General features: G+C 35.5%; 5 protein-coding genes across 15 annotated transcripts; 2 read left to right on the forward strand and 3 right to left on the reverse strand.

The window, feature by feature from the left end:
• The first annotated feature begins 745 nt into the window (after window positions 1-745).
• On the forward strand, window positions 746-4,904 carry Cth (Cystathionine gamma-lyase). 2 transcript variants are annotated; one of them, XM_012378455.2, is made up of 7 exons: window positions 746-1,017; window positions 1,534-1,671; window positions 2,983-3,405; window positions 3,496-3,631; window positions 3,710-3,862; window positions 4,053-4,218; window positions 4,281-4,904. In XM_012378455.2, exons 2-7 carry the CDS (start codon window positions 1,537-1,539, stop codon window positions 4,423-4,425), a joined length of 1,158 nt encoding a protein of 385 aa, XP_012233878.1. In that variant the 5' UTR covers window positions 746-1,017; window positions 1,534-1,536; the 3' UTR covers window positions 4,426-4,904. The 2 variants fall into 2 exon arrangements, with proteins under 2 accessions (XP_012233878.1, XP_012233879.1); XM_012378456.2 differs by having other exon boundaries at window positions 1,016-1,155.
• On the reverse strand, window positions 4,588-7,610 carry LOC105678803 (solute carrier family 35 member E2A). The gene is made up of 6 exons (XM_012378457.2): window positions 6,934-7,610; window positions 6,330-6,705; window positions 5,931-6,182; window positions 5,632-5,818; window positions 5,344-5,547; window positions 4,588-5,255 (listed from the first exon to the last, which is right to left on the reverse strand). Exons 2-6 carry the CDS (start codon window positions 6,598-6,600, stop codon window positions 5,063-5,065), a joined length of 1,107 nt encoding a protein of 368 aa, XP_012233880.1. The 5' UTR covers window positions 6,601-6,705; window positions 6,934-7,610; the 3' UTR covers window positions 4,588-5,062.
• A 144-nt stretch (window positions 7,611-7,754) lies between these two features.
• LOC105678694 (prenylcysteine oxidase-like) lies at window positions 7,755-9,890 on the reverse strand. Its single transcript, XM_012378201.2, has 7 exons — window positions 9,748-9,890; window positions 9,460-9,666; window positions 9,229-9,370; window positions 8,835-9,138; window positions 8,644-8,764; window positions 8,221-8,570; window positions 7,755-8,115 (listed from the first exon to the last, which is right to left on the reverse strand). Exons 1-7 carry the CDS (start codon window positions 9,830-9,832, stop codon window positions 7,858-7,860), a joined length of 1,467 nt encoding a protein of 488 aa, XP_012233624.1. The 5' UTR covers window positions 9,833-9,890; the 3' UTR covers window positions 7,755-7,857.
• A 411-nt stretch (window positions 9,891-10,301) lies between these two features.
• On the forward strand, window positions 10,302-23,822 carry LOC105678698 (broad-complex core protein isoforms 1/2/3/4/5). 7 transcript variants are annotated; one of them, XM_067358243.1, is made up of 5 exons: window positions 10,302-10,431; window positions 14,799-15,199; window positions 15,403-15,862; window positions 15,971-16,265; window positions 16,437-23,822. In XM_067358243.1, exons 2-4 carry the CDS (start codon window positions 14,825-14,827, stop codon window positions 16,246-16,248), a joined length of 1,113 nt encoding a protein of 370 aa, XP_067214344.1. In that variant the 5' UTR covers window positions 10,302-10,431; window positions 14,799-14,824; the 3' UTR covers window positions 16,249-16,265; window positions 16,437-23,822. The 7 variants fall into 7 exon arrangements, with proteins under 7 accessions (XP_067214344.1, XP_067214341.1, XP_067214342.1 ...); XM_067358240.1 differs by lacking the exon at window positions 10,302-10,431 and adding an exon at window positions 12,572-12,703; XM_067358241.1 differs by lacking the exon at window positions 10,302-10,431 and adding an exon at window positions 12,986-13,118.
• Window positions 10,609-13,059, reverse strand: Polr2I (RNA polymerase II subunit RpII15). Of its 4 annotated transcripts, none has more exons than XM_012378222.2 (4): window positions 12,933-13,059; window positions 11,325-11,460; window positions 11,138-11,211; window positions 10,609-10,816 (listed from the first exon to the last, which is right to left on the reverse strand). In XM_012378222.2, exons 1-4 carry the CDS (start codon window positions 12,971-12,973, stop codon window positions 10,627-10,629), a joined length of 441 nt encoding a protein of 146 aa, XP_012233645.1. In that variant the 5' UTR covers window positions 12,974-13,059; the 3' UTR covers window positions 10,609-10,626. The 4 variants fall into 4 exon arrangements, with proteins under 4 accessions (XP_012233645.1, XP_012233648.1, XP_012233646.1 ...); XM_012378225.2 differs by lacking the exon at window positions 12,933-13,059 and adding an exon at window positions 12,289-12,430; XM_012378223.2 differs by lacking the exon at window positions 12,933-13,059 and adding an exon at window positions 11,673-11,836.
• Window positions 23,823-24,098: the final 276 nt, after the last annotated feature.

Consider the following 24,098-nt stretch of genomic DNA (forward strand, 5'->3'; position numbering starts at 1 on the left):
TGGCAATAAATACACGTAAATTTAGCAATAAATTTTTCCATAAATAAATTTTTATTTGATATTTCGTTAATCTTGATTTTGAGTTTACAGTTTAAATTTATGGCTGCTTTATACTAAATTTCCAGTCCTTTCTCGAACACGAGAATATAAGGATGAATACAAGTGACAGTCATGTTGTATATATATATATATATATATATATATATATATATAAATGATAGGATGATAATATTACAAGAGTAATAAAACTGATAAGATGATATTTATCAGTCCGCTAATTGTAAGTTAAATGCATCGTTAAATGCATAAAGGAAGCAAGAATAACACAATGTTATCACTTGTTACTGTTTGCTCCGACAGGATGAAATATTCGCTTTGCTGAAGCAAAACACGCGATTCGAGTAAACAATTATAGTATAATGTTAAAATTATAACAACTTATGTAAATAAGATAACACTTATTCGTTATTTATAGGCCTGCTGTTTTCGGAAATAAATAAAAATTTGTGGTAGAATAAATCTTTAAGAGACAGAAGATTAATAGAACAATATTTATTTTGATACAAAACAAAGAGCTTTTGCCGATTCTCTTTTATAACAATGTTGTTTATACATGTTTGATGTAAATTTTTGCAATTGTATATTTCTTTAAAAATAAACTTTTATCAAATTCAATTAAAATGTAATTTAATTTAATTTGTTGTGTTTGCAGATTAAAGGAACGAATAAACTGCTGACAATTTGAAAAAAATACTCTACTGACACGTTGCGATAATACAACGATATATCGAATGTCGTTGCGTAAGTGCATCGTGTTTCGACAGTGTCACTACACGTAGCATCCCACCATTCTTTCATCAGACGAGTGGCTGTTAACGTTGAAGACTAATAAATACGCACGCCGGTACAATCGATTCATTCTGGTTGAAGGTGTTCCAGAAAAAGCTCGGTATCAACAAGGTTATATTTCTTCCGTTAATTCGTCGTCAGGACAAGGTCGTTTCATCATTCAAACTCGTAAGTGTGTGATCGGAATTAAGGAAGCACTTCCCGCTGCACTTTTCATACTGGAAATGCAACGGATATATAACTCGTGCTCTGAATGAAGCGAGATAATCAAGAACAAGAACAGAAAGTGCAGTGTAATAGAACGGAGTATGTGTATACTGCCAAAACTAAATTTAAATTTTTAGAACTATTAGAAAATTTCAAGTGCTTCAATTTCGAAAGAAAATTGCCAATTGTTTTATACAACGAATAAGAAGTTTCTATTTTATCTAATCTAAATTTTATATGTGCAACGTCAGATTTCTAATTATCAGATATCATGTTGTATTTTTTTGTACAGGTTGCATCATGTAATACAAGTATATTATTATGTTATGATTACTATTATTATGGTATATTATTTTTTACATTTTTTATTAAGTGCACTCTATGTTACTAATTTTTCCTTTGCAATTGCCTTGTAAGAAATTGCAAGATATAATTGTATTATTTATTGCAATAAAGTGTAAAATTTTTGTTCAACAGGTCATGGCTTCAGCACAAGGTTTTTCGACTATAGCCATTCATGCTGGACAGGATCCACAACAATGGACACATGCTTCAGTTGTTCCTCCTCTGGTGATGTCTACAACTTTTAAACAGGATGCTCCAGGGCAGCACAGAGTAAGTGCAAAATGTACTGACTTCATTCACACTCAGCTCTTAATTGATGACAATGATCCTTCTCATTCGCCTCTCATTCAATCCAATCATTATCAATTTGTTAGTAGATAAATTTCTGTTAATAAAATTATGCATAAATAACATCTGTCTCAAAGTTATTTTTTACTAAAAAGTTAAAATAAAAAGGAGAAATATATTTTTAAAATCTTAATTTAAACCCCTTATCTAAATGGTTAAGTCTTTAGACATAATTCAGATAACTTTAATGAGCTATAAATATGATTAGATATAAATTTAATGTCTTTAGATATAATTCAGATAAATTTAATGAGCCTGGATGTTGTTAAAATTATATATAATAAAATTTTAATTAAAAAAACTTGAAATAAAGCTTTCTAAAAATAAATAAAGCCAAATAAGGCTAAATAAGGCTAAATAAGGCTTTCTTCAGTTACAAATCGCTAATCCATTATTAATAAAATTAAAACGTACGCATTCTTTTAAAAATACAATATTGAAAAAATCCGCAAACGCATAAATGTTAAGCAAGTGTGGTATGATAGCGTATCAGACTTGTTGTAAATCATGTTATAGAGGTTGCAATGGACCGGTAGATTAGCCGTTATTTATTTAAAAGAAGTGTCCATAGTATACAAAAAGTGACCCGGTGATGAAAGAGTTAGAATTTACAAGTCAGTTCAGTAAAATTTGATAAAAATCTTGTGGTCCATAGTTAAAATATGAGTTGACTCGTCAATGTTTGAAATATTATTGAGTTCAATAATATTATTCAATCAATAATATTATTGAGTTTGAATGTAGTGTTTGTAATGTTTGAAATATTATTGAGTTCAATATTATTCAATCAATAATATTATTGAGTTTGAATATAATGTTTGAAATATTATTAAGTTCAATAATATTATTTAATCAATAATATTATTGAGTTTGAATGTAATGTTTGTAATGTTTGAAATATTATTGAGTTCAATATTATTCAATCAATAATATTATTGAGTTTGAATATAATGTTTGAAATATTATTAAGTTCAATAATATTATTTAATCAATAATATTATTGAGTTTGAATGTAATGTTTGTAATGTTTGAAATATTATTGAGTTCAATAATATTATTCAATCAATAATATTATTGAGTTTGAATGTAATGTTTGTAATGTTACTGAGTTACCGAGGAATGTTACTGAGGAAATATTACTGAGTTCAATAATATTATTTCGCTTTTTATTTTCTTGTGTAAAAATTTTAATTTTAATTTTATTTCAATTCTAATTTTGATTGTTTTTTTCAGGGTTACGAATACGGCAGAAGCGGCAATCCTACGCGCAACGTACTGGAAACATGTTTGGCGGCTTTAGAAAATGGTAAACACGGTCTGACGTTTGCCTCTGGCTTGGGCGCAACGACTACAATTGTAGCATTATTACAAGCAGGAGATCACTTAGTCGCTGCAGATGATCTTTACGGTGGAACCAACCGTTTGTTCCAAAAATGTTTGATCAAGCAGAATATAAAATCGACATTTGTCGACATGACTAGTGTACAGAATGTTATAGATGCCATACAACCAAATACAAAGATGATTTGGCTGGAATCGCCAAGCAATCCATTATTGAAAGTTATAGATCTTAAAGCTGTGATCGATGCCGTAAAATCTCGTCGTCCAGACATTATTGTAGTTGTCGACAATACCTTCCTGACATGCTACTTTCAAGTGAGTTTCCGTATTTCATAATACTGAGAAAAATAATGTCTAATTACGAAAATAGAAACTACAATAAATATTAATTAACATTCAAAACAGAAACCACTGGAGTTTGGGGCTGACATTTCAATGTATTCACTTACGAAATACATCAACGGACACTCGGATGTTATTATGGGTGCTGCAATCACGCGCCGGGACGATCTCGAAGAAAAGTTGCGATTCTTGCAAAACGGTAGGCTCTAAATTTTTCCAAATCGTTAAAAGTTTTGTTATAAGTATTCATCACATATAGATGATACCTTGATTTTAGCCATGGGCGTCGTTCCATCGCCTTTCGATTGCGCCTTAGTTAATCGTAGCATAAAAACTCTCGAGCTTAGAATGCAGCGGCACATGGAAAACGGCTTGGCTGTAGCAAAGTTCCTAGAATCTCATCCGAATGTCGAGCGAGTGTTCCATCCCTGTACGTATCTGTATGGTTTATTACTCCTCTTATCTCGCGAAACGTAAAAGAATACTGTACCTTAATCATCAACTTGTCAGTTGCTTATTTACTGCTTAATTAACGTTTTATCAAACGTTTAAAACAATGATAAAATATCCATAATGATAAAACATCCATAAAATAAAGCTCACATATCGTTCTATTGCAGATCTCCCGTCACATCCACAGCATGAACTTGCAGTTAAACAATCAACCGGACACAGTGGAATGGTCTCCTTTTATCTCAAAGGCAACTCTAAGGAATTCCTGAAAGCATTGAAAGTCTTCACTCTAGCTGAGTCCTTAGGAGGTTACGAATCGCTAGCCGAATTACCGTAAGTAGAGATTAATCGATGTTACATATTTAAGGAAATGTTAATGATTTTCACTCGTGTAGATCCGTTATGACGCATGCATCCGTACCGGAAGATGAACGAGCAGCGTTAGGCATAACTGATCAATTGATCAGACTGTCTGTCGGTCTAGAATCGGAGCAGGATCTTGTAGCCGACATCCAACAAGCATTGAACGCCAGTCAATAAATTAACAAATGCAATTAGATAGCCGCGAATATAATAATAGCAGATCTTTCAATTTATATATATATATATTAACTGTGTGTTCGCGCGTATAACTAAGGTCAGGTACAATCTAATAGATTTCTATAATGCGTATATGAATATTACATCAAGTCCACCTATCAATAGGTATATAAAGAGATTTTATTTTTATAAAACATTTTTACATTCCATAGTTCTCAGATTTATATTAGGAACACTATACGACACGACAATGCTTTGACATGTTATTGCTTGTCCCGATTTCTTTTGGTTTTGTTTGTGCCTTTCTGAGAATGTGCGAATAGATATTTTCTGAAGAAACAACGAATTACATCTTTAAATTAATATACAGTTATTATGTTGTAGAGTAATGAAAAAATATCAAATACTCTTATTGTTAGTGGATTATAAAAATTGATTTCCGACTAACCGAGAAATACAATAAACATGATTTGCATTCATTGCATCTTGCCTTAAATCAATATATACTCGCCGAGAAATATCGTTATATAAAAACTGGACATCATTTGTACTACCAATGCAATACATTTGGTGCAGTGACACACATATTTCTGCTCCTGTATGTATAAACCTTTGTCGATTTCGAAAAAGAATTATTTTACTGGAAATTGATTTTCGACGAATACCGTAACTTTGTTCTGTTTATCCTGTCGCACTCCTGTGCTCGATTGTACAGTAATACGCCCACTATGACCAAGGCGGTGCCGAGCTGTGATAATCCCGTCACCGGGTTATTAAATAAAACAACGGAGAGCCATATTAGAAAAGCTCTCTTTGTGGTATTAGCGACACTGCAATATTACGTTTTGTTTTAAGATCACACTACGCAATATATATCCTGACATCTATGTATCATGTACGTGCAAGGTAATTACGCACCTATGTGTCACGGGACTGATGTAGTCCATAAGTACATAAGCAGTGATGCTTTGAAAGTGGAAGAATACTCCATTGAGAAGGAATGCCGCAAATAACTTAAAGCTCAAGGAATGCTCCAGCGTGGATAGATCCACCAGCAGTAACGACACCGGTATTTGCACCACAATTGACGCTAAACTGGTATACAATTGTAACTCTGCCGGTCTGGAAAAAAACAGTGAGACATCTTTTTTTTTTACGATTTGTAATGATTTTACACACTCAAATAATACAGCCGATATGACTCACGTGTATTTGAAATTATCGCCGCTGATCAACATTTTCGAATAAACGTTCTGCAAACATTCGGTCACGTTTGTGGCCATAGCAGCGATAAATCCTCTAAAATCGAAACTAATTTCATTGATAGAACACAGTGCCAGTCCACTCATTACAGGTATCAAAGACAGATTTACATATAATCCCGTATGTTCCCCTAAAATTAAATGCAATCACAATTATTTTTATATAATTGAGCACAACAAATTTATAGAACTGAATTTTAGATAATTGCAAATATAAAGAATATATAAATTTACAGTTCTCACCTAATAAATACCTGCTGATGAGGACGGTGAAAAGTGGTGCACTACTCTTTATAGTTTCTGTGAAACTTACAGCTACGTAATTTAATGACACTAGACCCAAGACCACTGTCGCAAACCTTGTGCACCCTACCAATGTCATATGTTTATAAAATCCCGGAGGTCTTATTAATCTTGGACTAGCCTTGTACATGCCGCAAGGGAAGTATATTTGTATGAAACCGCAAATTGCTGTCATCAACATCTGACAAGCACCTGTGTTTTAAAACAACAAATTATAAATATTTAAAACAAATATTTGTGTAATTCATGTCAAAAAAAAACTGAAACTTCAACGATTGAAATTTCAGGCATTGTTATCAGTCTTTTCATTATTATAAATCAAAACCATCATCTGCTTACCCAGGATAGTGGGATCACCTTCCATGTAGGACAGTATATATTTGTTTAAAAATAGGGTGCACCCACTGAAGACATACCACAGAGTGAGAAAGAGCAGAGCTCTGGGATTACACAAGCCACCCTTCGTGTCGCTTGTCAGAACGATCACGTCCTCCCTCTTTTTGACATGATCCGCATACTGCTTCGGCTGGGTGTCGTGTGACGTGGATGATTCCTCCGGGTCCCCGCGAGCGGTTTGCGGATAATTGATGCGCACGGAGTAGTTCTCCATCGGTCTCTGTTTCTCCTCGCGAAAGCGCGAGGCTCACGGCATTACAAAATGCATTGCGAGCGAAAAAATCACATTTTTACGCCGTTCCGCGTTCTCGCCTCTGTCCTAGAAAACTTTTTGTTAGTCTGAGACTGTTTTCGCGCGTTTCGCAGATCAGGTTAGGATTACGGCGATTGAATTGTATCGCGGTTTGTTTAACATGGCAGTCAGCTGGTATTTGCTGTTATTCGTGTTTACGCTTAGTAATGATTGAACATCATCGCGTTCTTTTTTTTCTTTTCTTTTTATGGATGTCGTCCTTTTCACGGGACGGCGACAGTGCAATATACTTACCGGCGAAACCATTAGCGCTCACTGAGCGGCAAACTATTTTCCGGACAATTTCCTGCACAATTTTCGAACGTATTTAAGCAAAATACATGACTTTCTTCGTGGCTTTTTTTATAGGCCGAGTATGATCTGTTGTCGAAGTATATTTCTTAATTCTATGCTTCTTGTTTCTATTATAATGCATTCTGAACTGTACATGCAGAACTTTGCATTTCACAGGAAAAAGAGGAATATATTTAAAAATGTATGTATATGTAGATACTTAAAATTTTTTTTTTACAATTTATATTAAAAATTATATAAATCAATAAGGAGCGTAAAGAGCTACAATGCTAGATCTCCGTGCGAAGGTTATGATATATTCGTTAAAAATGTTTACAAACGTTTCTACCCAAAATATGTAATATAAAGATCCGCTCGCAAAGCGGCTTTTAAATAATTAAAAGATGTGGAAGACGTATTTGCAATCCTTTATCGTCCATATTGTTGTTCGTTAAAAAATTAGATAGGATTGTATTAATACATGATGGAGAAGCACTCGCCCAAGTAGAAGGAACGAGGTGGAAAAGTTAAGACCATATGTCTTTCCATGTTGAACTTGAATAACTTAGTCTAAGTTATTTAGTAAGTTGTTTTGTACATTGAAGAAGGCTTGATGGCAGGTCGAAACGTTTGTAAACATTTTTAACGAATATATCATAACCTTCGCACGGAGATCTAGCATTGTGGCTCTTTACGCTCCTTATTGATTTTATTTGATTTAACAATCACCAGAGCCTTATATTCTAATTAATTTTAAAAATTATAATTTTATTTAAACAATGTTATAAAGGGTTTTAAACTTTTAATTTTATTTAAACAATGTTTTAAAGAATATTTTTAATATTATTACTAATAACAATAATGTTAATAGTAAAAATAGGATTGTTATAACTCATTCGTACGTAACTTTTTCGTCGAATCTTTATAGGCTTTAGTCGATATAGGCTTATATTTTTGGAGAAAATCATCGCTTGCCAAGATAGCGACATTTCTTCCAGCTATTGCACTCATTTCCATTGCACTTGCAGCCCATTCAATTGCATTGACATGATACAGCGCATCATGTAGCTTAAATTTATTGAGTTGTAAGTTTGTTGAATATTGAGGGTATGCTTTCCAAAGGATTTCCTTCTTCTCAGTAACCTGAATAAAAAAAGAAATTATTATATTAAATTATATTAATTCAATTATATTAAAATTTTTTTTTTCTTTACGGCTTCTTTAAAACAATTGTAGCAAATTTTTTACCTTAGAAAACATTTTGTCTATAAGATTTGTGTCTATAGATTTTCTGCTGAAGATTTTCCAAACTGGTGAGTTTTTCTTAACTAATCCATTGACAAGACCTTGCTGTCCGATTGAACTGATTATTGTTTTATTGGGATTACAGCTAAAAATAGCATCTATAGTTTCTTTCAAGCCAAAGTACTTTGGATTAAGATTTCCTTTGACGAATGTTGCATATGTCGTTTGATAATTTCCTTGAAATATGAAATCATCCGGAAATCCCACAAATTCTATTGGGAATGCTTGGTCGTGCGTAAGTGGTGTGGCAATAATTACAATATCATAATTCGATGTCATCGGATCTGTACTATCTAAAATATATAAACACAGTATATAATTGTTTAGCTTAAGTATTTGTCGATTAAATTTTGCATCTTACTATACCTTTGTTTATGTAGGTCACTTCATATTGATTCTTATCGTTATCTGCTACATAACGAATTTTTGTAACACGACTTGGCACTACATTTACGTTTTTATTTCTATAAATAAGATGCTGTGGTACCTAAAATTAAAACTTATACTTTCATATATATTTTCAGCCAAAAGTAAAATGCATTATACTAATAAAATACCTCTTTATTTCCATTTTTAACAGACCATAGTTCGCCAGATGCCCCAGCTAAAGATACTAGACTAACAAAACTTTGAATATTGATTTCTTGACCATAATTTACCACGTTGACAGCTTGCACTAATTCATCGATCAATTGATTTGTAAAACCCATGTGTAGAAGATGATCTTTTATAGGTGTCTGTAATAATTTCGGGAAATCTTTATTTAAAGCTGACAATAGTGCAGTGACATTGGCAAAAGACATTCCAGCATCCTGCAGATCATATATCTTCAAGAAATCATCCAATATGTCATTTACATATCTATTAAAAAAAAAAAAAAAAAATATATATATATATAATCTTATCCTCTTCTTTTAAGTTGTTACTTTCCATTGCATAATTTCAGAATACCTGTTAAGTTTAAACAGTTGAAAACCATATCTGTATAATAACTGTGCTATAGTTACTATAGACCAGTCACTTTCTTTGAATACAAATTCATCTCCATTCCATATACCCATTTTTAATCCATCAGGAGAATTATGCTCCAAACCTATATGTCAAATATGTTCCAATAGCTTTCTTCATCTATACATATAGTGGCAGAGAAATGTATTAGATAAAGAAATTAACCACATTTACCCAAAAGTTTGACAAACTTCTGCATGTACATGTTCTTAGGGTGTATAATTGCACCGCCAGCTTCGAATTCATCGTCACCGATCTTTATTGTCGCCAATCGTCCACCGATAGTTTTCACTTCGTACAAGTCAATCTCCAAGTTTCCATTCAGTAGCTCTGTAAGAAAGTGCGAGGCCGAAGCACCGCCATTGCCACCTCCTACAATGGCTGAAATAAAGAATGAAATATATGGTAAATTAAATATTTAATAAAACATTAGTATTCGAGTAATTAAGGATTAATTTTTACCGATACGTGGTAGAGGTGTGTCAAGGGAGATTCCATTTGTGTGTATTAGGATTCCTAGTAGAAATAAAGCTATATGCAGCTTCATGTTGCGCAAATACAGATTGCCCTTGAATCAATTAATTATTAAGAATTTTGTAAGGTTAAGTTATCTATTTAGAGGCATCATTCTTATCCCAATTTGAACGTAAACATTTATATGTGTGCGTTTATGCGTGCGTATATGTAAGCTGCCACATAGAGGTATGATATATAGTGGATCACGTGATACAGCCAGGCTAAACCGGGCTAAAGTATATTGAATTCAGTATGGCTGAGCATGGCCCAGATAAACAGCTGGGAGTAGTCCCAGGGCGTCTTCCAGCCATAGCCTTGCCGCGGATTCGCAGCGCGATTCTCTTTCACGATGGCCATACGATCGGCGAGATAAATCAGAAACGAAAATATTTCAGCTCCAATGAAAGTTCCTATCACGTAGATCTCGAGATGTCATCCAAAATTTCGCGTTCGCGCGAAACGCCACGATAACAGATCGCGCAGTAAGATGTGCCGCGACTGCACGACGTAGTTTGTAATGCTGAGGCTGGACAGTTCGATCCGTAAGGTGACTTGTAAAGTTAATCGCGCGTTTAAGTGACGGGATAAATGCTTGGCGAGAAAATAGCGGGCCGAGCGTTAAGCCTTACGGTAATTCACTGCATTTTTGCACGAACGTTTTTCCATTTTTTACAATTTTTATTATAAATGTTACAATATGCATCTTCTCGTTTACATTACAATACTATACAGTTTAAAAATTACGTTACAATATTATTCAACTTAAGAATTAAGTTACGCATACAAGCAGGGAAGAAGTACACCGGATAATCTTTTTTTTCTGTTTTACTCTGTCCATCTGTGTGAACAATGCTGATTCGTACACACATAATACAATCTCATCTCTTCCTCAGCCCGCCTAGTTTGTGCCTGGAAAAATACAGCTTCTCTGTGATTGCACTTTGGGCATGGATGTTCTTCTGTTTTCGGCAAAGTAGGATCCGATATCACGTCAGCAACGATGTGTGTCAGCTCGCTAAAATAAACAAAAAAAAAAAAAACAAATTAAAAAGCGATTAAGTAAATCGATGGTGAGCAGAATCGATTTTTTATGTGCGACTAGCGCATATTCCACAAGTTTAAGTTAATATTAAGACTTGAGTTTCATCGTGAGAACTCAGACCTCGACACGTTGAAAGCAAATCATTTTGTATACCAAACATATCTGTGCACAAAATGATGCGCTTCTCTTTCTCGCACGCATTACGAACTTTGGTGATATTTGTTATAATATTTGGCGATGTTTTCTATCTAGATGTTAATTTTAATCTTTTTAATCTACTTATTCTCAACTCACTCAATTTCGTGCATGATCTTGTTTACATAAATACAATTGCTGTCAGCCAGTTGTTTAAAATCGCAATTTCTGCACTGAAATAAAGAAAGTCTCATATAAGAGCTCTTTGTTTTTATTTTTTTTCTCTGGAGAAACAATTTTAATAATATACAAAATTTGTCATAAAAAACAATATACTTATACTCACCGCATACATGAGCACTTTGTTCTCTTTATCCTCTTTCGGATATAACATATTATTGCACTCTTGGCAAAATCGAATTCCCACGAATCCTGGCCCGTCGTCGTGCGTATCATAACCTGTTATCTTTGACATGATTGCGCTGAAAATTAAAAAGTTAAAGACTGTGTAGAAATCGTAGCGTTGTTCATAGATTTTTACGTAAAAAATCTATTTTTAAAATCAAAATTATACCTATAAAAAAAAAAAATTAGAATATTAATTTTATCGGTATCAAATCGATTTAGATACGCGTCAGATATGTACAGAGAATTATCACGAAAGGTAACCTATAATTTAATTAAGTTAACCTACAATTCTTCTTTTTAACTTGCAATCTCTATAGAATCAAATATTTTGTTCGTCATCCATTAGAATCTAAGATATTAGTCCCATAATTAACGATTTAGTATTCCTATGAATTAAAAATGATATAAATTTAACTGTTGGACAGTAAACTGAATATATTGATAAATTCAACCAACCATACTCGATTGCAAGTATAGCAATGAACATACAATATTTAGAAGAGATAAATAGTGATCGGACAAAACGTTGCTAGCCAATCAGAAGGAACAATTTTGCGTTTATAAAATATAACAATAAGAACCTTTATGATATTAAACAAAAGAATTGAAATTTTTATTATCCACTTGATTTAAACGGTAAAACGTATTCTACTTTCCCAATTTTTAAACTTTTTGTCACGCATATAAATTGACAAATTGTTGTTAATGCCATTGTCATAAGCATCTTTCTTATAACTATACTCTTTCTCTAATCATCTGTATATAATTTTTTAATACTTTCATATTTGCTACATTTTTTGCTTTATTATATTTATTTTTTATATACTTGTTCTATATCTTGTTCTATAGAACAAAAAAAAAAAAACAACGGACATAGAAAATATAACCTCTAAAGAACAGACCTCTATTAAACATTATACGTATCCTTCAGGCAATTTTCATGATATTAATTCCGACAATAATTGCGCTAATTTCACTCGCCTCGGCGAGTTCGTCGCGCGCGACGAACGTGCGCAAAATCACACGAAGGAGCAAGGTGCGGAAAATTACGCCGAGATATTACGTATCGCGGTTGAAACACGGTCGATCGATCAGCCGGCGAGAAAAAAAAGCGTACTAAGAAGCCCGTCTAAGAATCGCCGTGGGTTTAAAGGCGAGATCGGCGCAAGTTTGCTGCGCAGCAACGGATGCGCGCTAGAGGCCGTCGCGACGCTAACTTAGTTCTAGCGATAGTTTTCGATAGAGTGCGTCGGTGTACGAGAGAGAGAGAAATCCAACGTCGTCGACATCGGCAACGAGAATCACCCCGCTAGCCGGGTAAGTATCGATCAACAGTTCGGTACCGGACGGTTTCATGGTCGATTCACGCGGCTCTATTCGCCCGCCTCGCGACAGCTTCCCGGGTTCTCGCCTTGGTATCTCTAGCGTCCTGTATATAGCAGTCGCGCGACAGCCGCGCTAGTGTGTCGCCCGCGTGCATGCACACACATACATATACGGTACACGCATACATTCACACGCGGAGAAAGAAGAACGACCAACCTACCCTCTCGACGCCGTACCACACACTCCGTCCCTCGTCTCCATCTTCTACCTTTTCGTATCCCCACCTCTTCCGGCGCAGCAGCTCCGCTAGTGCAAATCTCGGCGGTCGAATGTTTTCTTAAGAGAATACTCGCGCAGCAACGCGGTCTTAAAGCAGGATACTTGACGGAGACTGCTTGAGAAGAGAGTGAGTAAGTGCTTTTGGTCTTTGGCATACCGAGTGCGACAAACGCGTAGCGTGGTTTTACGTCGTTTCCGTCTAGGATGCCGAGAAGTTCCGCGCGACGCTTTTGCTGTCGGCGTCTCTGTGTGAGAAAAATCGCGTGAAGAAAGCGGCAGAGACTACGAATAATTTGTACAATACGCTCGCATGCACTTTTTTAATGTAAAAACGTGTAATAAAGTGATGCAATTTACAACAAAAAGTCCGAGACGGTTCTGTAGGAGGGCTCTCCCGCAAAGAGAACCCGGTTTTTTTTTCTTTTATTTTTGTCTGCGGAGACGGTGGGTAACGCGACACGGACATCGCGCGCGCGTTCCGCGAACAGCGACGACGCTTAACCTCTCGCCTCGCTGTCGACGACTCGCAAGTGTAAGTTCGATACACGTGATTACAAAAGAGTCGGGACTCAGTCATTGTCGTGCGCGGCAACGAACGCCGGCGGCGATTCATCTGAAGGCTCGTTGTTCCTTTTTCACCTCCTCCTACTCCTCCTCCGCCTCGCCTACTGTGCGTGCGTGCCTGTTTCGTACGTGCGTGCTTGTCGCCCGAATGCGTGCATCCGGCGACGTCGCGCGGCGAGTTTGTCACCGATTGTCGCGTCCAATTTCGTTCCTCGGCCTGTCAGCGTCCGCCCTTGCCTGATTTATCGATCGATTCGACGACGCTACGCTCGATCGCGGTAACGTTCGAATCTCTCACAGAATAATTCGCGTACATTTAGCATATAATCGGGATACTTTATATTTGTGTGTGTCGTTGGGGGAGAGAGCGCATGTATGCGTGCGTGTGTGTGTTCTCGCTTTCGGTGAATGTGGGTGTGTGCGTGTGTGCATATATATGTGTGTATATATATATATATGGGCGCACAGATATTGTTGTTACTAGACCTAAGGCAGACAGCCATATTGTACATTTTTTTTAACTCAACCGTCATGTTTCTTGTTAACCTATCTCTAATCCGTGTGATAAATCTTTTTCAGTTTTATTCAGCGATTGCAATTGATTTGAATAAAACGATTAAAATGCGCGTTTCGATGTTGTAGGCGACGATTCCTTTTCGAATCGCGAGTTAGCGACCGGCCTGGATCCGCGGGATCCCCCTTTGTCCTTTGTTCCAATGACGTACCCCGTTTCGCACGCGGGTTTTATACGCTGTTCCATGGAGAATAATACGTGTTTCTCTGACAGCTGAAAACACTCGTTCCTTCGCTGCGGTTTGGTGTATTCGGAACTAAAAGTCGGACCCAGTAAATTAGACATTGAAACGGAGAGTCTGTTATTTGTTTCATTAATTATGTGTCCAAAAATAGAACGCGAAGGAGAAATTCGATTTGCTGCAACAGTAGATGCGTTTCTTGACGGAATCTTTTAATATCTGTATTATAAGTGTTTCATATTGTATGATTTTTTTTACTAATACTTAGGGGTGTGTCATTTTGTTCAATAATTAGAAGCAGTGCTCACCCAAAAATTTTAAAGGTATTTAAAAGATATAGATATAAGATCATAAATTTCTAAAATTTCTATATTTATTTCAGAAAATATAGTATAAAGTGTAATAAGTATTCAATATTTAAAACCCAATATAAACTTCTTTTTGTCGGAATTAAAATATCTCAGATTGATACATTTCGTCTTTGACAGGCATATTGCATAATCTTACAACAATCATGGAATCTGGAAGTACTTTGCCTAATCCAGGCAGTTATCCTGGAGGCGATCGACAGCAGTTCTGCGTATCTTGGAACTCCCATCAATCAAATATGCACAGCGCATTTCCAAAATTGCTGAGCTCGGAGCAGTTTGTGGATGTGACTCTGGCATGTGACGGAGGTTCGATAAAGTGTCACAAAGTAGTATTGTCCGCTTGCAGCGATTACTTGGAACGATTGCTGTTGGAAATTCCATGCACTCATCCTGTCATCTTTTTGAGGGACATGAAAATGTGGGAACTTCAAGCTCTCGTAGAATTTATGTATCGTGGAGAGGTGTATGTAGAACAGCAACAACTGGCTACATTGATGCAAGCGGCAGAGGTTTTACAGGTATATGCTCTGGATCCATTTACGCATGTTTACATATGGAATAAGTCTAACATTTTTAACGTAAGTTACTTTTTTCAAATTCTTGGCATTATTGATTCTTTTCACTCTTAGCAGAAAGAATTATTTGAAATGTGTAAGATTTTCGTGTAAAAATACAACATCATACTATGTGCTTTTACATAAAGATATATTTTGTGACATAGGTTCGTGGCTTATCCACTCAGGGATGCGATAACTCGACAAATGACAGCAATACACAACTGTGCGATTCTAATCCACCTGTCTCTCCACCGACGCCTACTCATGGCGATTCCAGTTACAAGCCTGATAACAATTCATCTAATGACGGAAGTACCTCTGACTTCCTGCCGACATGTTCGACGATGGCGGCGACTAGCACGGGGAATACTTCGTCAACGATCACCCCAGTCTCCCAGAACCCCAACTCTACGTCCAACTTCGTGAACATGGAGCACAGCGAAGCGCTGCAACATCTCGAGAAGGCTCTCAGTGCTTGCGAGGCTACTCTTACTGAGACTCAGGGAATGGTAAAGATGGAACCGGATGAGCAATTCTCTCAGCAACAAGATGTAAAACCTTATTCCATTAGTATGGTGCCCAGCAGTAATTGCAACCCTAGCAGCCCATTCCCGGCAATTGAAGGTGAGCAATCTAACTTGGATGACTTAACCACACACACGAAATGACTGAAGTGCGGCATGCAGGCTAGATAATTTTTTAAAATTGCACCCTTTTGTGCTCACGGAAAAGGTTATCAAAGACGACAAAGGCGATCGGAAGAAGAACTGAAACAAGCTTCGGACATGGTTGCGCGCGGCATGACGTTTCAAGTAGCTTCGGAAAAGTACAAGATCCCAATCAGCACAATTCGATTCTACATGGTCAGAAAAGGCATTCTACAAAGGAGAAAGCGCGGCCGCGGCTCCAGCAACCTCGGAATGAACAGCCAACCGGGTAGCCCAGCCAGTCCGCCGTACCATATGATGAACTACCGTTTGCCGGAGAGCCTAAATTCCAGCCTACCGTAATGCTGTACAAAGAAGTAGTGAGTTTTTTTTTTTAGATTTCAGTTTTCAAATCGAACAAATTTTTTATCGTCGCAATATATAGAGCTGTTCCAGACCGTTGTCCCATCGATTTTTCCACTTTCAGCTCTCACGCGCACCGAGTTACTCATATATCATTGTTATCCTTTTTTTTTTGTTCTTTTTTTCAGTTTGCGCGCGGCACGCTTCATTATTCACTCGCGGCGTAGCGACACGTTTGCGCGCCGATTCACAAGACTACTCTATTTACAGCATATAACGTATATCTTCGCATTTATATTATCGTCTACCGTGTTTAGATTGTACATGATAGACATATAATTTGAGTCTCGAACAGCTCCACTCCATGTACATAAAAAGTACCACATGTAACAGTTCGAACACAGCATTAAGTTAAGAAGCTCTATTTGCAAACGCGTGAGCGTATTATATCGTGGTTAAGTTGAATTTAATGTCCTTTGGAAGACTGTCTGACGCGCTTTTTTTGTTTTATAAAGTACAAAGGTATATGTTATTTCATAATATGCTATAACATCGCGTTAAGAGGACGGTTTACTTAGGAACTTATATTTAGGAGCTTATAAGTGTTTAGGATAACTTAAGAGAAAATACATGTACTTATAAAATACATGTATTTTTTAAGAAAGAAAAAATATGAAGAAAAAAGACGTAATTAACGATTTTTGAAGCTCTTTAAAGTAAACTACCCTCTTAATATCTGTTCTCGAATCAAAGATAGCAGCATTGCATAAAAATTCCATCCGTCATTTGAAATGAATATTGATGATATATTTCATATTTATAAACAGGGAGTGAACACGGAGACAATTTTTCTAGAGATTCTATGACTACGTTTACGCGGACAAATAATTAGGTTTAGTTTAGGTTTAGTTGTAACTACTAACGTGAAACGCAACGTAAAATGACGTGTAAATAGTACTTTGCACCGGTTTTAAGTCGTAACACACCGGTATAAACTGTAAACGTAGTCTACGTCAATATCATGTGTATTTTTATTTTTATAAAACTATCATGTAGAAAATTACTGGCATATAACTTTTTGTTAATATTGAATATTATACTAATATGTCATAGTAATATTTTTACCAGTTTGTTTTTATTTCAGTTGAAATTATAAGATATTGTGGTAATCGGTATTTTTTATACTTCTTTTTCAATCCCTGTTTATAAGCATTTGTGTCATAATGATAAAGATAAAGATAAAATGATAGATCAAGAATTTAACAAATTACGTTTTGAATCTTATTATTTTGAGACTTTTTTATACGCAGGATTTGTGTGCTAGCATACTTAATGATAAATATTCACGATAAGAGTATAATTTTGATAGGATCTGTAGATATGTCGACAATTCCTTTATGCTGTGGACGAACGCTACACGTATGGTTGATTCTCAGTCGTGTTCAGTTCTTCTACTTAGTGACCGGTGTAGCTGCATACAAGATGTGAGATGTTTTTAAATTCTACATCAATGTCGCTCATAGCGAGACAGATTTACAAAAGTGCAGTTCAAAAAAGGAGAAAAGACAAAAAAAGCACACAGAAAAAGAGAAAAAAGAAGATTGACTATGTCATATAACCGATATTTTTTTAATGACCTCGAAATGTTTTGACGGGAAAACATCCATAGCATAAGTTATTTTTTATTACATCATATTTATACATGATTCAGTGAAGCTCATCTTACTCTCGTTAAGTTGTCTGTGGCATCTGTACACACGTTAACATGTATGTATTTACCGAGTATTTATCTTTCTGTATTTTAAATGAACCTCCCCATGCCGGGGAGCAAACAGATTATAATTGCGACACACTTTATAATCGTGCACCAGAGTGACGCTTAAAGATCAAAAATGTATACAATTGTAGAAAAAAGACAGCGGGACTTGTCCATAAACGTCGATTAGTAGTCACTATGTTTAAGACTGGTAACACGTGGTTAACATAACCAGATTTAAAAAGTCTTAGACACAGCAATCCTCAATCTATTATACAAATATTTTTGTAGGCACTTTGTCGAGGAAGGTTTCTTCTTTCTGCCTTTATTCTATATATACCTTGATAACTTATACAGTAAGAGGAACCGGTATTTATTCGAAGTTTACCATTTAGCTTTGTTAAACATCACAAGAGATGAACGATCATGACGTACGTAGTGTAATGCTTTTTACATGCTAGTGTACAAAAAACAGCATTTGTAATTGACGATAAGAATCACCCGGTGTCTGTAAAAATCGGCGAAACGCCGGTTTCTCGTTATTTTTACGAACACTGGTCCTGCCTTTTCAAAGAAGTTTAATTGTATGACAACAACTGTGGCGCGCATACAATGTAATTGTACGGTGTATTGCCTTTGTTAAATAGCATTTGGATAAAGCCATATTTTTCCATGCAACGCAATAATCCAGCAAAATAAATTACAGTTAAACTGAGAAGCAGCCTAAAATAGGAAAGAGTGCCAGATACAAAACAAATGTGGACATGAACAATAACAGATAGAAGATAAAGTAAAGTTTATCTATTATCACTTAGAGTGTAACTGCCTTTCTCTGGCCTCTCATACTGGAGCGTTAATTTATTTATATTAGACAATATACAAGGTACATGTAAAGAGGAGGAAAAAAATTAATCTAACTTAGAAGGCTTGTTAGAGCTTTTATTAATTGCAGCCGTTTAACTGCTGCCATCCGACTGATAATGAACACATTCTCAAGGAGCTGAAGTTGAACATTTAATCGAAACATATGTCACAGATCTTACATAATTGTATTTATTCTCATTTGTCATTTCTTTATGCGATCATTACGTATTCAACACAATCTGTTGTCTCTTTAGGCTTCACGATGATATCGAGATATTGATGAAAAGTAGAAAAGAGAAAAATAATCAAGCACATATTGGATATTGTGATGTTAAACGAGAATTGAAAAAGCATGACTTACAATTGTTGCCTGTTGTAATGTCCAGTAACTGGTTGAATTGTAATGACGTACTCGTATATAGCATTCTTTCCAGTGAGGAATCAGTATCGTGTAAATCATTGTTCTAAGAGTTCCAGTTGACAAAGGTTTTATACGGATCTATTAAACCAGTATTTCAAACCAATGAAAAATAATTAGTTTTCTAATAATAATAATACAATACGATTTTATGTGAATTTAGTACAGTGCTTAAGTCAGTAATGCTCAGCGTATCTAACAGATATTTTTAGTGGAAAATCCGTGTCATACTCACATGTATCATAATGTCTTAAAGTATGTAACTAAACCACAATCAAAGAAGTGTGAACGATACTTAATGACTATTATCATAATAGCCACTATTATAGCAGTAAATAGGTAGCCATTTTGAGGCAGTTTATATTATATTTAATTACATTGTATCGCTTTGGTCTCTCCGTTCTTTTTTTTATGATGGTATTATTATTTGTAGATAGAATCATTAACTGGTAGAGATTGAACCTCCAATTATTTTTAAGTACTTTTTTTTACAGTTACCGAATATCTAATGGTTTAAATAGGCAATGCAATTAGAAACATGCGCATACATATACATATACATACACAAACACACAGATGAGATCTGTTTTTGCGTAATCAATGCGATTGTGTGTACGTTTTGTCGTTTGATTCTTCGTTATCTTTCAGACTTATATTTGTACGATTACGTATTTAGTTTTTTTTTGGTAACACATTCATATTCGTAGAAGTAGTGTTTTTATATCCTCTTTTTAGCTTAAGTTTTTATTATTAGTGGATTCAGATTAGATACAATTGCATTAAACTTTCCGAGGTAATACGTTGCACGCGAGTCAACGCAATCTTTTAATGGATTCAAGTAAAAAGGAGGACATTGAAATGACGAAATAAACGCGTCGCGTTTGTGAGTATACGGATGATTTATTCATTAATTTATACATTACGTCGGAAAGTATGCCCGAATGACAATTGCATTCTTTAATACGTTAGTAGTTCTCTTTTCCTAAAAGATCAAAGATCGAAAACATATAGTTGCTTGCCTATTTACGACGGAAATCGAAAAATTATGTGCTTTGGTGTTTTCATAAAATGAGTTGTAGCGACGACAGGCTAATTGATGCTAAGTAAGAGTTGAATTTTCTAATTGTAGATTCCGTAAGAGTAATATCTAGTATGATTGAATCTAGTACGATTACACTGTAAGGCTTTATATGATATATCTGAAGTATGCGATATTACGCTGAATCGTCGCCGATCGCTTCGAAACGCCTTTTCCGAAGACTTGTTTACTCAGTTTCCTGCTCGCAGCGCGACTCGTCCGAAGCGATTCAGTATTATGTCATTGTACATCGCGCGCGAAAGCTTTCGACTGCATCCGTTAGATCTTTAAGCATCCTGTAGCATAGTCGCCACTTATTATTACTACACAAATGTATACCTACTTGCGTTGTCCTCGCATGCCCGTATTCAAGATGCTCTGGTTTAACTGGTACGCTAGCAGCCTCGCCTTTGAACTTTATACTTTTGTCAATATACGAAGACCATTGTATTGACTAAAATTTGTTTAAGCGTTAAAAGTGAACACATATTTTGGCGTATTTGTCAACTGCAGTATTAACATTAAAAGAGAAAAAAGGCAAAATAAGAACTAACATGCGGATTTAGACGCGCAAGAAGATCTAATTTATTATCAAGAAAATACAAAGAAAAATAAAAACATACGTTTTGATCCGATTTCCATTTCGATTCTCTCTTCGGTTAGTATTACAAACAGTAAGACAATCATGCTTAAAAAAAGAACGCATGATTTCTTTACCGTTTTTGTAATATCAGACTAAAGAAAGTCAGGAAATCAAACCTAAACGTATTTTTTTAATTTTTTTCGTACTTGTTAATAAATTAGATCTCTTTGCGTATTTACGTTCACGTGTTTTTATTGCCTTTTTCTCTTTTAATATTTTTTATTAATGCGGAATTATTTGTTATTCTATTGCAGTATTAACATTTTATTAATGCCCATAATTATACTAATACATCGCGATATTACTGTTACATTTACTAATTAACGGTATAACAGCTATGTGTTGTAATTGTATCTATAATTTATCTACGATTTATATTTATGATGAATTGGCATTGTCGCGGCGTTAGGATGTCATTATGCATTAAGAGTAATGAATAAGCGCGAGACTGAATTAATCTAATAGATTCACGAAGTTGCTGGGCTATCGGGATTAAATTCTGTTACTTCTGTTAATGTATAATAATGTGCTCTTATATTCTAAATAATTATTTTTTGAATATTGACAAGACGCGACAAAGGCATTAATAAATGTAATGCGGCAAAATGTTGAATGAATAGAACAAAGATGTAATCGGAGTAAGAGCATAAAGGGAAAAGGCATGATGCAATGGAGCCAGAAAGAAAAAATGATTTCTCTTGCAAAAGAGGAATAAGTTGGTCGAGAATCGAATTTATCAGCATTGATGATACACAGTATGTCTCGTAAGTGGCGTCTCGCAGCTTTGCGCTTGCTTACGTAATCTCTGTTAAAGCGAATACGAAGTTTCGAAATGCCAATTGTCGGTGGATAACACTGTACTAAAAATGAAGAAAAATAATTATTTCTCAGACATATTGTATACATCATGTATTCTTGATTTGTCAACACTGTTGTTGTGAACGCGTTCTGAATACGGGCCGAAGCGTGCGGATTCAGTGTAATACGACGTGAAAGACACATACGCGTACATGAACACACAAGAAAATATAAATATATACGTGCGTACACGCAAAATACAAAAGAGATAACGGACGAGGGACGAAACAAGTCGAACTCGCCTCGTGACTGTAATACAATTCAGAATATTACAGAATATACCGTGCCCCGTTCGGTTTGCTGATCGCAACAAGCCAGCTTTTGTAAACTCGTGTGTAAGGCCGCTATAGGTTACAAAATGAAGGGATGTGTATGAAGGGATGTATTGAATAGGTACAGGAATTTATATAAAATTAAGAAAAGGACAAAAAATACTGGTATAAAAATACTGGTAAAGTAAAAAAGATAGGGTGGAAGAGGAAAAAGTAAAAGGACTTTCGAACGCCGAACGTACGAGTCAAAAGTCCAAAAGAAAAGATTTTAAAAATCGAATGTACGGGGAGAAAGTTAAAAAGTAAAGAATTTAATTTTTTTTTTTTTTAATCTTTGGACTGCGAACAGCGCCTGTAGACGCTCGATAGAGATTCTTCATCGTATAATAATGTGCTCTACGATCGGTGCCTGTAGACTCTGTAGAATCTCGCTCGCTGTGTATCATCGGCCTTTAGAGACTTGTATGATATAAAATGGAATAAAAGGAGGTTATTTTATGTGCAATGATAAGAGTGACTATTTCTAGCGTGATTAACTTTAAACGGTTCAAGAACAGAATTGCGAATAATGTATATCGTCATAGGAGAAAAAAATTTTCAACTTTTACATTAGAAATAGTCATATTAAGATAATTAAGTGGCTTTTTTAAATGCGAAAATTATCTGAAAGAAAAATGTTTCGCACATAAACGACTACTGTTTTAGCTTGCTAGTACGTAGTGTACACTTTGCTGTCGAATGTTCAGCAGTCAAAGGATTAAATGTCTCTTTACTTTTCGACTTACTTCCTTATGGGAGGAGGAAAAAAAAACTTGTAACCAGTAATGTTAAGTGTAATTGAAAATGAGATTTTTGAACGTAGTTAGCGTTGCTGTTGCGTTGGAGAGAAAAAAAATGTAGAGATCTTTTTGGCGCAACGGGGAAGAGATGGGATTGGCAATCATATATGCGAAACTATGCAACTTGAAAGTAATTGTCACTTCCACGAGAAGTAAGAAAGACGGAAAAGAAAGCGCATCTCTCAGAGGGAAACATTGGATGTTCTACGTTTATTTCCAATAATCTGCGCCGATAAGTTTCATTGCTTTATTTTAATGATTAACACGGATATAAGTCGGACATAAGTCATATTTGATCGACAATTTCAGTCCTATTAAGAAGAAAAAAATGTAGACTTAATTATAAATTATGTAATTATATAATTCTATGAAAAATTGAGTTGGAAAATAAATAATCACAGCAGAGAATCGCGTGCGGCGGTCGCTCTTGCGGGGATGGTTCACCGACCTAACTCACACTCCCCGCCCTACTTGCTCTTCGACGATGCTTCTTTTTATTTTACTCTGCAATTTGACAACACAATGTGATTTCATTATGTGACTTCCTTCGCTATGACAAACTGTAATTCGAAACTCAGCGCATTTATTCCGCGACTATGAACACCCGTCTAGTATTTTGATTTACCTATTTGCGAGCTGCAGTTTAAGGGACGAGAGTGAACGAAATGGAAAACTGCTTATAATTTTAAGGTGTAACATCATGTGTTAGTGAAAAAAAGCATGCTTCTAAGTAGTACGATAGGACAACATTGCATAACAATAATTATATTATAATTAAAATTAATTATGACTATAAGGCATTTAATAAATGCAAAATATTTCCTAATAAAAGTATGATAAAAAATGTGCCTGGCCGTTTTTATTGTCCAATGTGCGGCGAAGCGTTCGTCCAGCTCTTTGTTCGGGAAGACTAGCACGGTTTTTCTCGGGAGGAAAAATTGTGTGGAAGTCTTCGCGGTGGCCCGCATTGTTCGTTTATTGCGTACTCGGTCGCCGACCTTGTTTTCGCACCTCCCAAGGCCTGAGAATGAAATTTTTAACTCACACGTTCATTGTCAATCGCGGTTTTCGACGCGTATACCGGTTTGCCTGGCGCAACCATGCCGTCCTTCGCGCCGTTTT

The sequence above is a fragment of the Linepithema humile genome, chromosome 6 (assembly GCF_040581485.1).
Source record: "Linepithema humile isolate Giens D197 chromosome 6, Lhum_UNIL_v1.0, whole genome shotgun sequence".
Taxonomy (NCBI): Eukaryota; Metazoa; Arthropoda; class Insecta; order Hymenoptera; family Formicidae; genus Linepithema; species Linepithema humile.

Coding starts and splice junctions, on each gene's coding strand:
- Cth (XM_012378455.2), top strand. CDS start 1,537: ATGGCTTCAGCACAAGGTTTTTCGACTATAGCCATTCATGCTGGACAG. Junction 1,672..2,982: donor ATGCTCCAGGGCAGCACAGA/GTAAGTGCAAAA, acceptor TGTTTTTTTCAG/GGTTACGAATACGGCAGAAG. Junction 3,406..3,495: donor TCCTGACATGCTACTTTCAA/GTGAGTTTCCGT, acceptor CATTCAAAACAG/AAACCACTGGAGTTTGGGGC.
- LOC105678803 (XM_012378457.2), bottom strand. CDS start 6,600: ATGGAGAACTACTCCGTGCGCATCAATTATCCGCAAACCGCTCGCGGG. Junction 5,548..5,631: donor GGCGATAATTTCAAATACAC/GTGAGTCATATC, acceptor GTTTTTTTCCAG/ACCGGCAGAGTTACAATTGT. Junction 5,256..5,343: donor ATCAGTCCCGTGACACATAG/GTGCGTAATTAC, acceptor GTAATATTGCAG/TGTCGCTAATACCACAAAGA.
- LOC105678694 (XM_012378201.2), bottom strand. CDS start 9,832: ATGAAGCTGCATATAGCTTTATTTCTACTAGGAATCCTAATACACACA. Junction 8,765..8,834: donor TTAAAAATGGAAATAAAGAG/GTATTTTATTAG, acceptor TTTTAATTTTAG/GTACCACAGCATCTTATTTA. Junction 8,571..8,643: donor AGTGACCTACATAAACAAAG/GTATAGTAAGAT, acceptor TATATATTTTAG/ATAGTACAGATCCGATGACA.
- Polr2I (XM_012378222.2), bottom strand. CDS start 12,973: ATGGAGACGAGGGACGGAGTGTGTGGTACGGCGTCGAGAGG. Junction 11,212..11,324: donor ACAAAGTGCTCATGTATGCG/GTGAGTATAAGT, acceptor TCTTTATTTCAG/TGCAGAAATTGCGATTTTAA. Junction 10,817..11,137: donor AAGATCATGCACGAAATTGA/GTGAGTTGAGAA, acceptor TGTTTATTTTAG/CGAGCTGACACACATCGTTG.
- LOC105678698 (XM_067358243.1), top strand. CDS start 14,825: ATGGAATCTGGAAGTACTTTGCCTAATCCAGGCAGTTATCCTGGAGGC. Junction 15,200..15,402: donor AAGCGGCAGAGGTTTTACAG/GTATATGCTCTG, acceptor TTTGTGACATAG/GTTCGTGGCTTATCCACTCA. Junction 15,863..15,970: donor CCCATTCCCGGCAATTGAAG/GTGAGCAATCTA, acceptor CTCACGGAAAAG/GTTATCAAAGACGACAAAGG.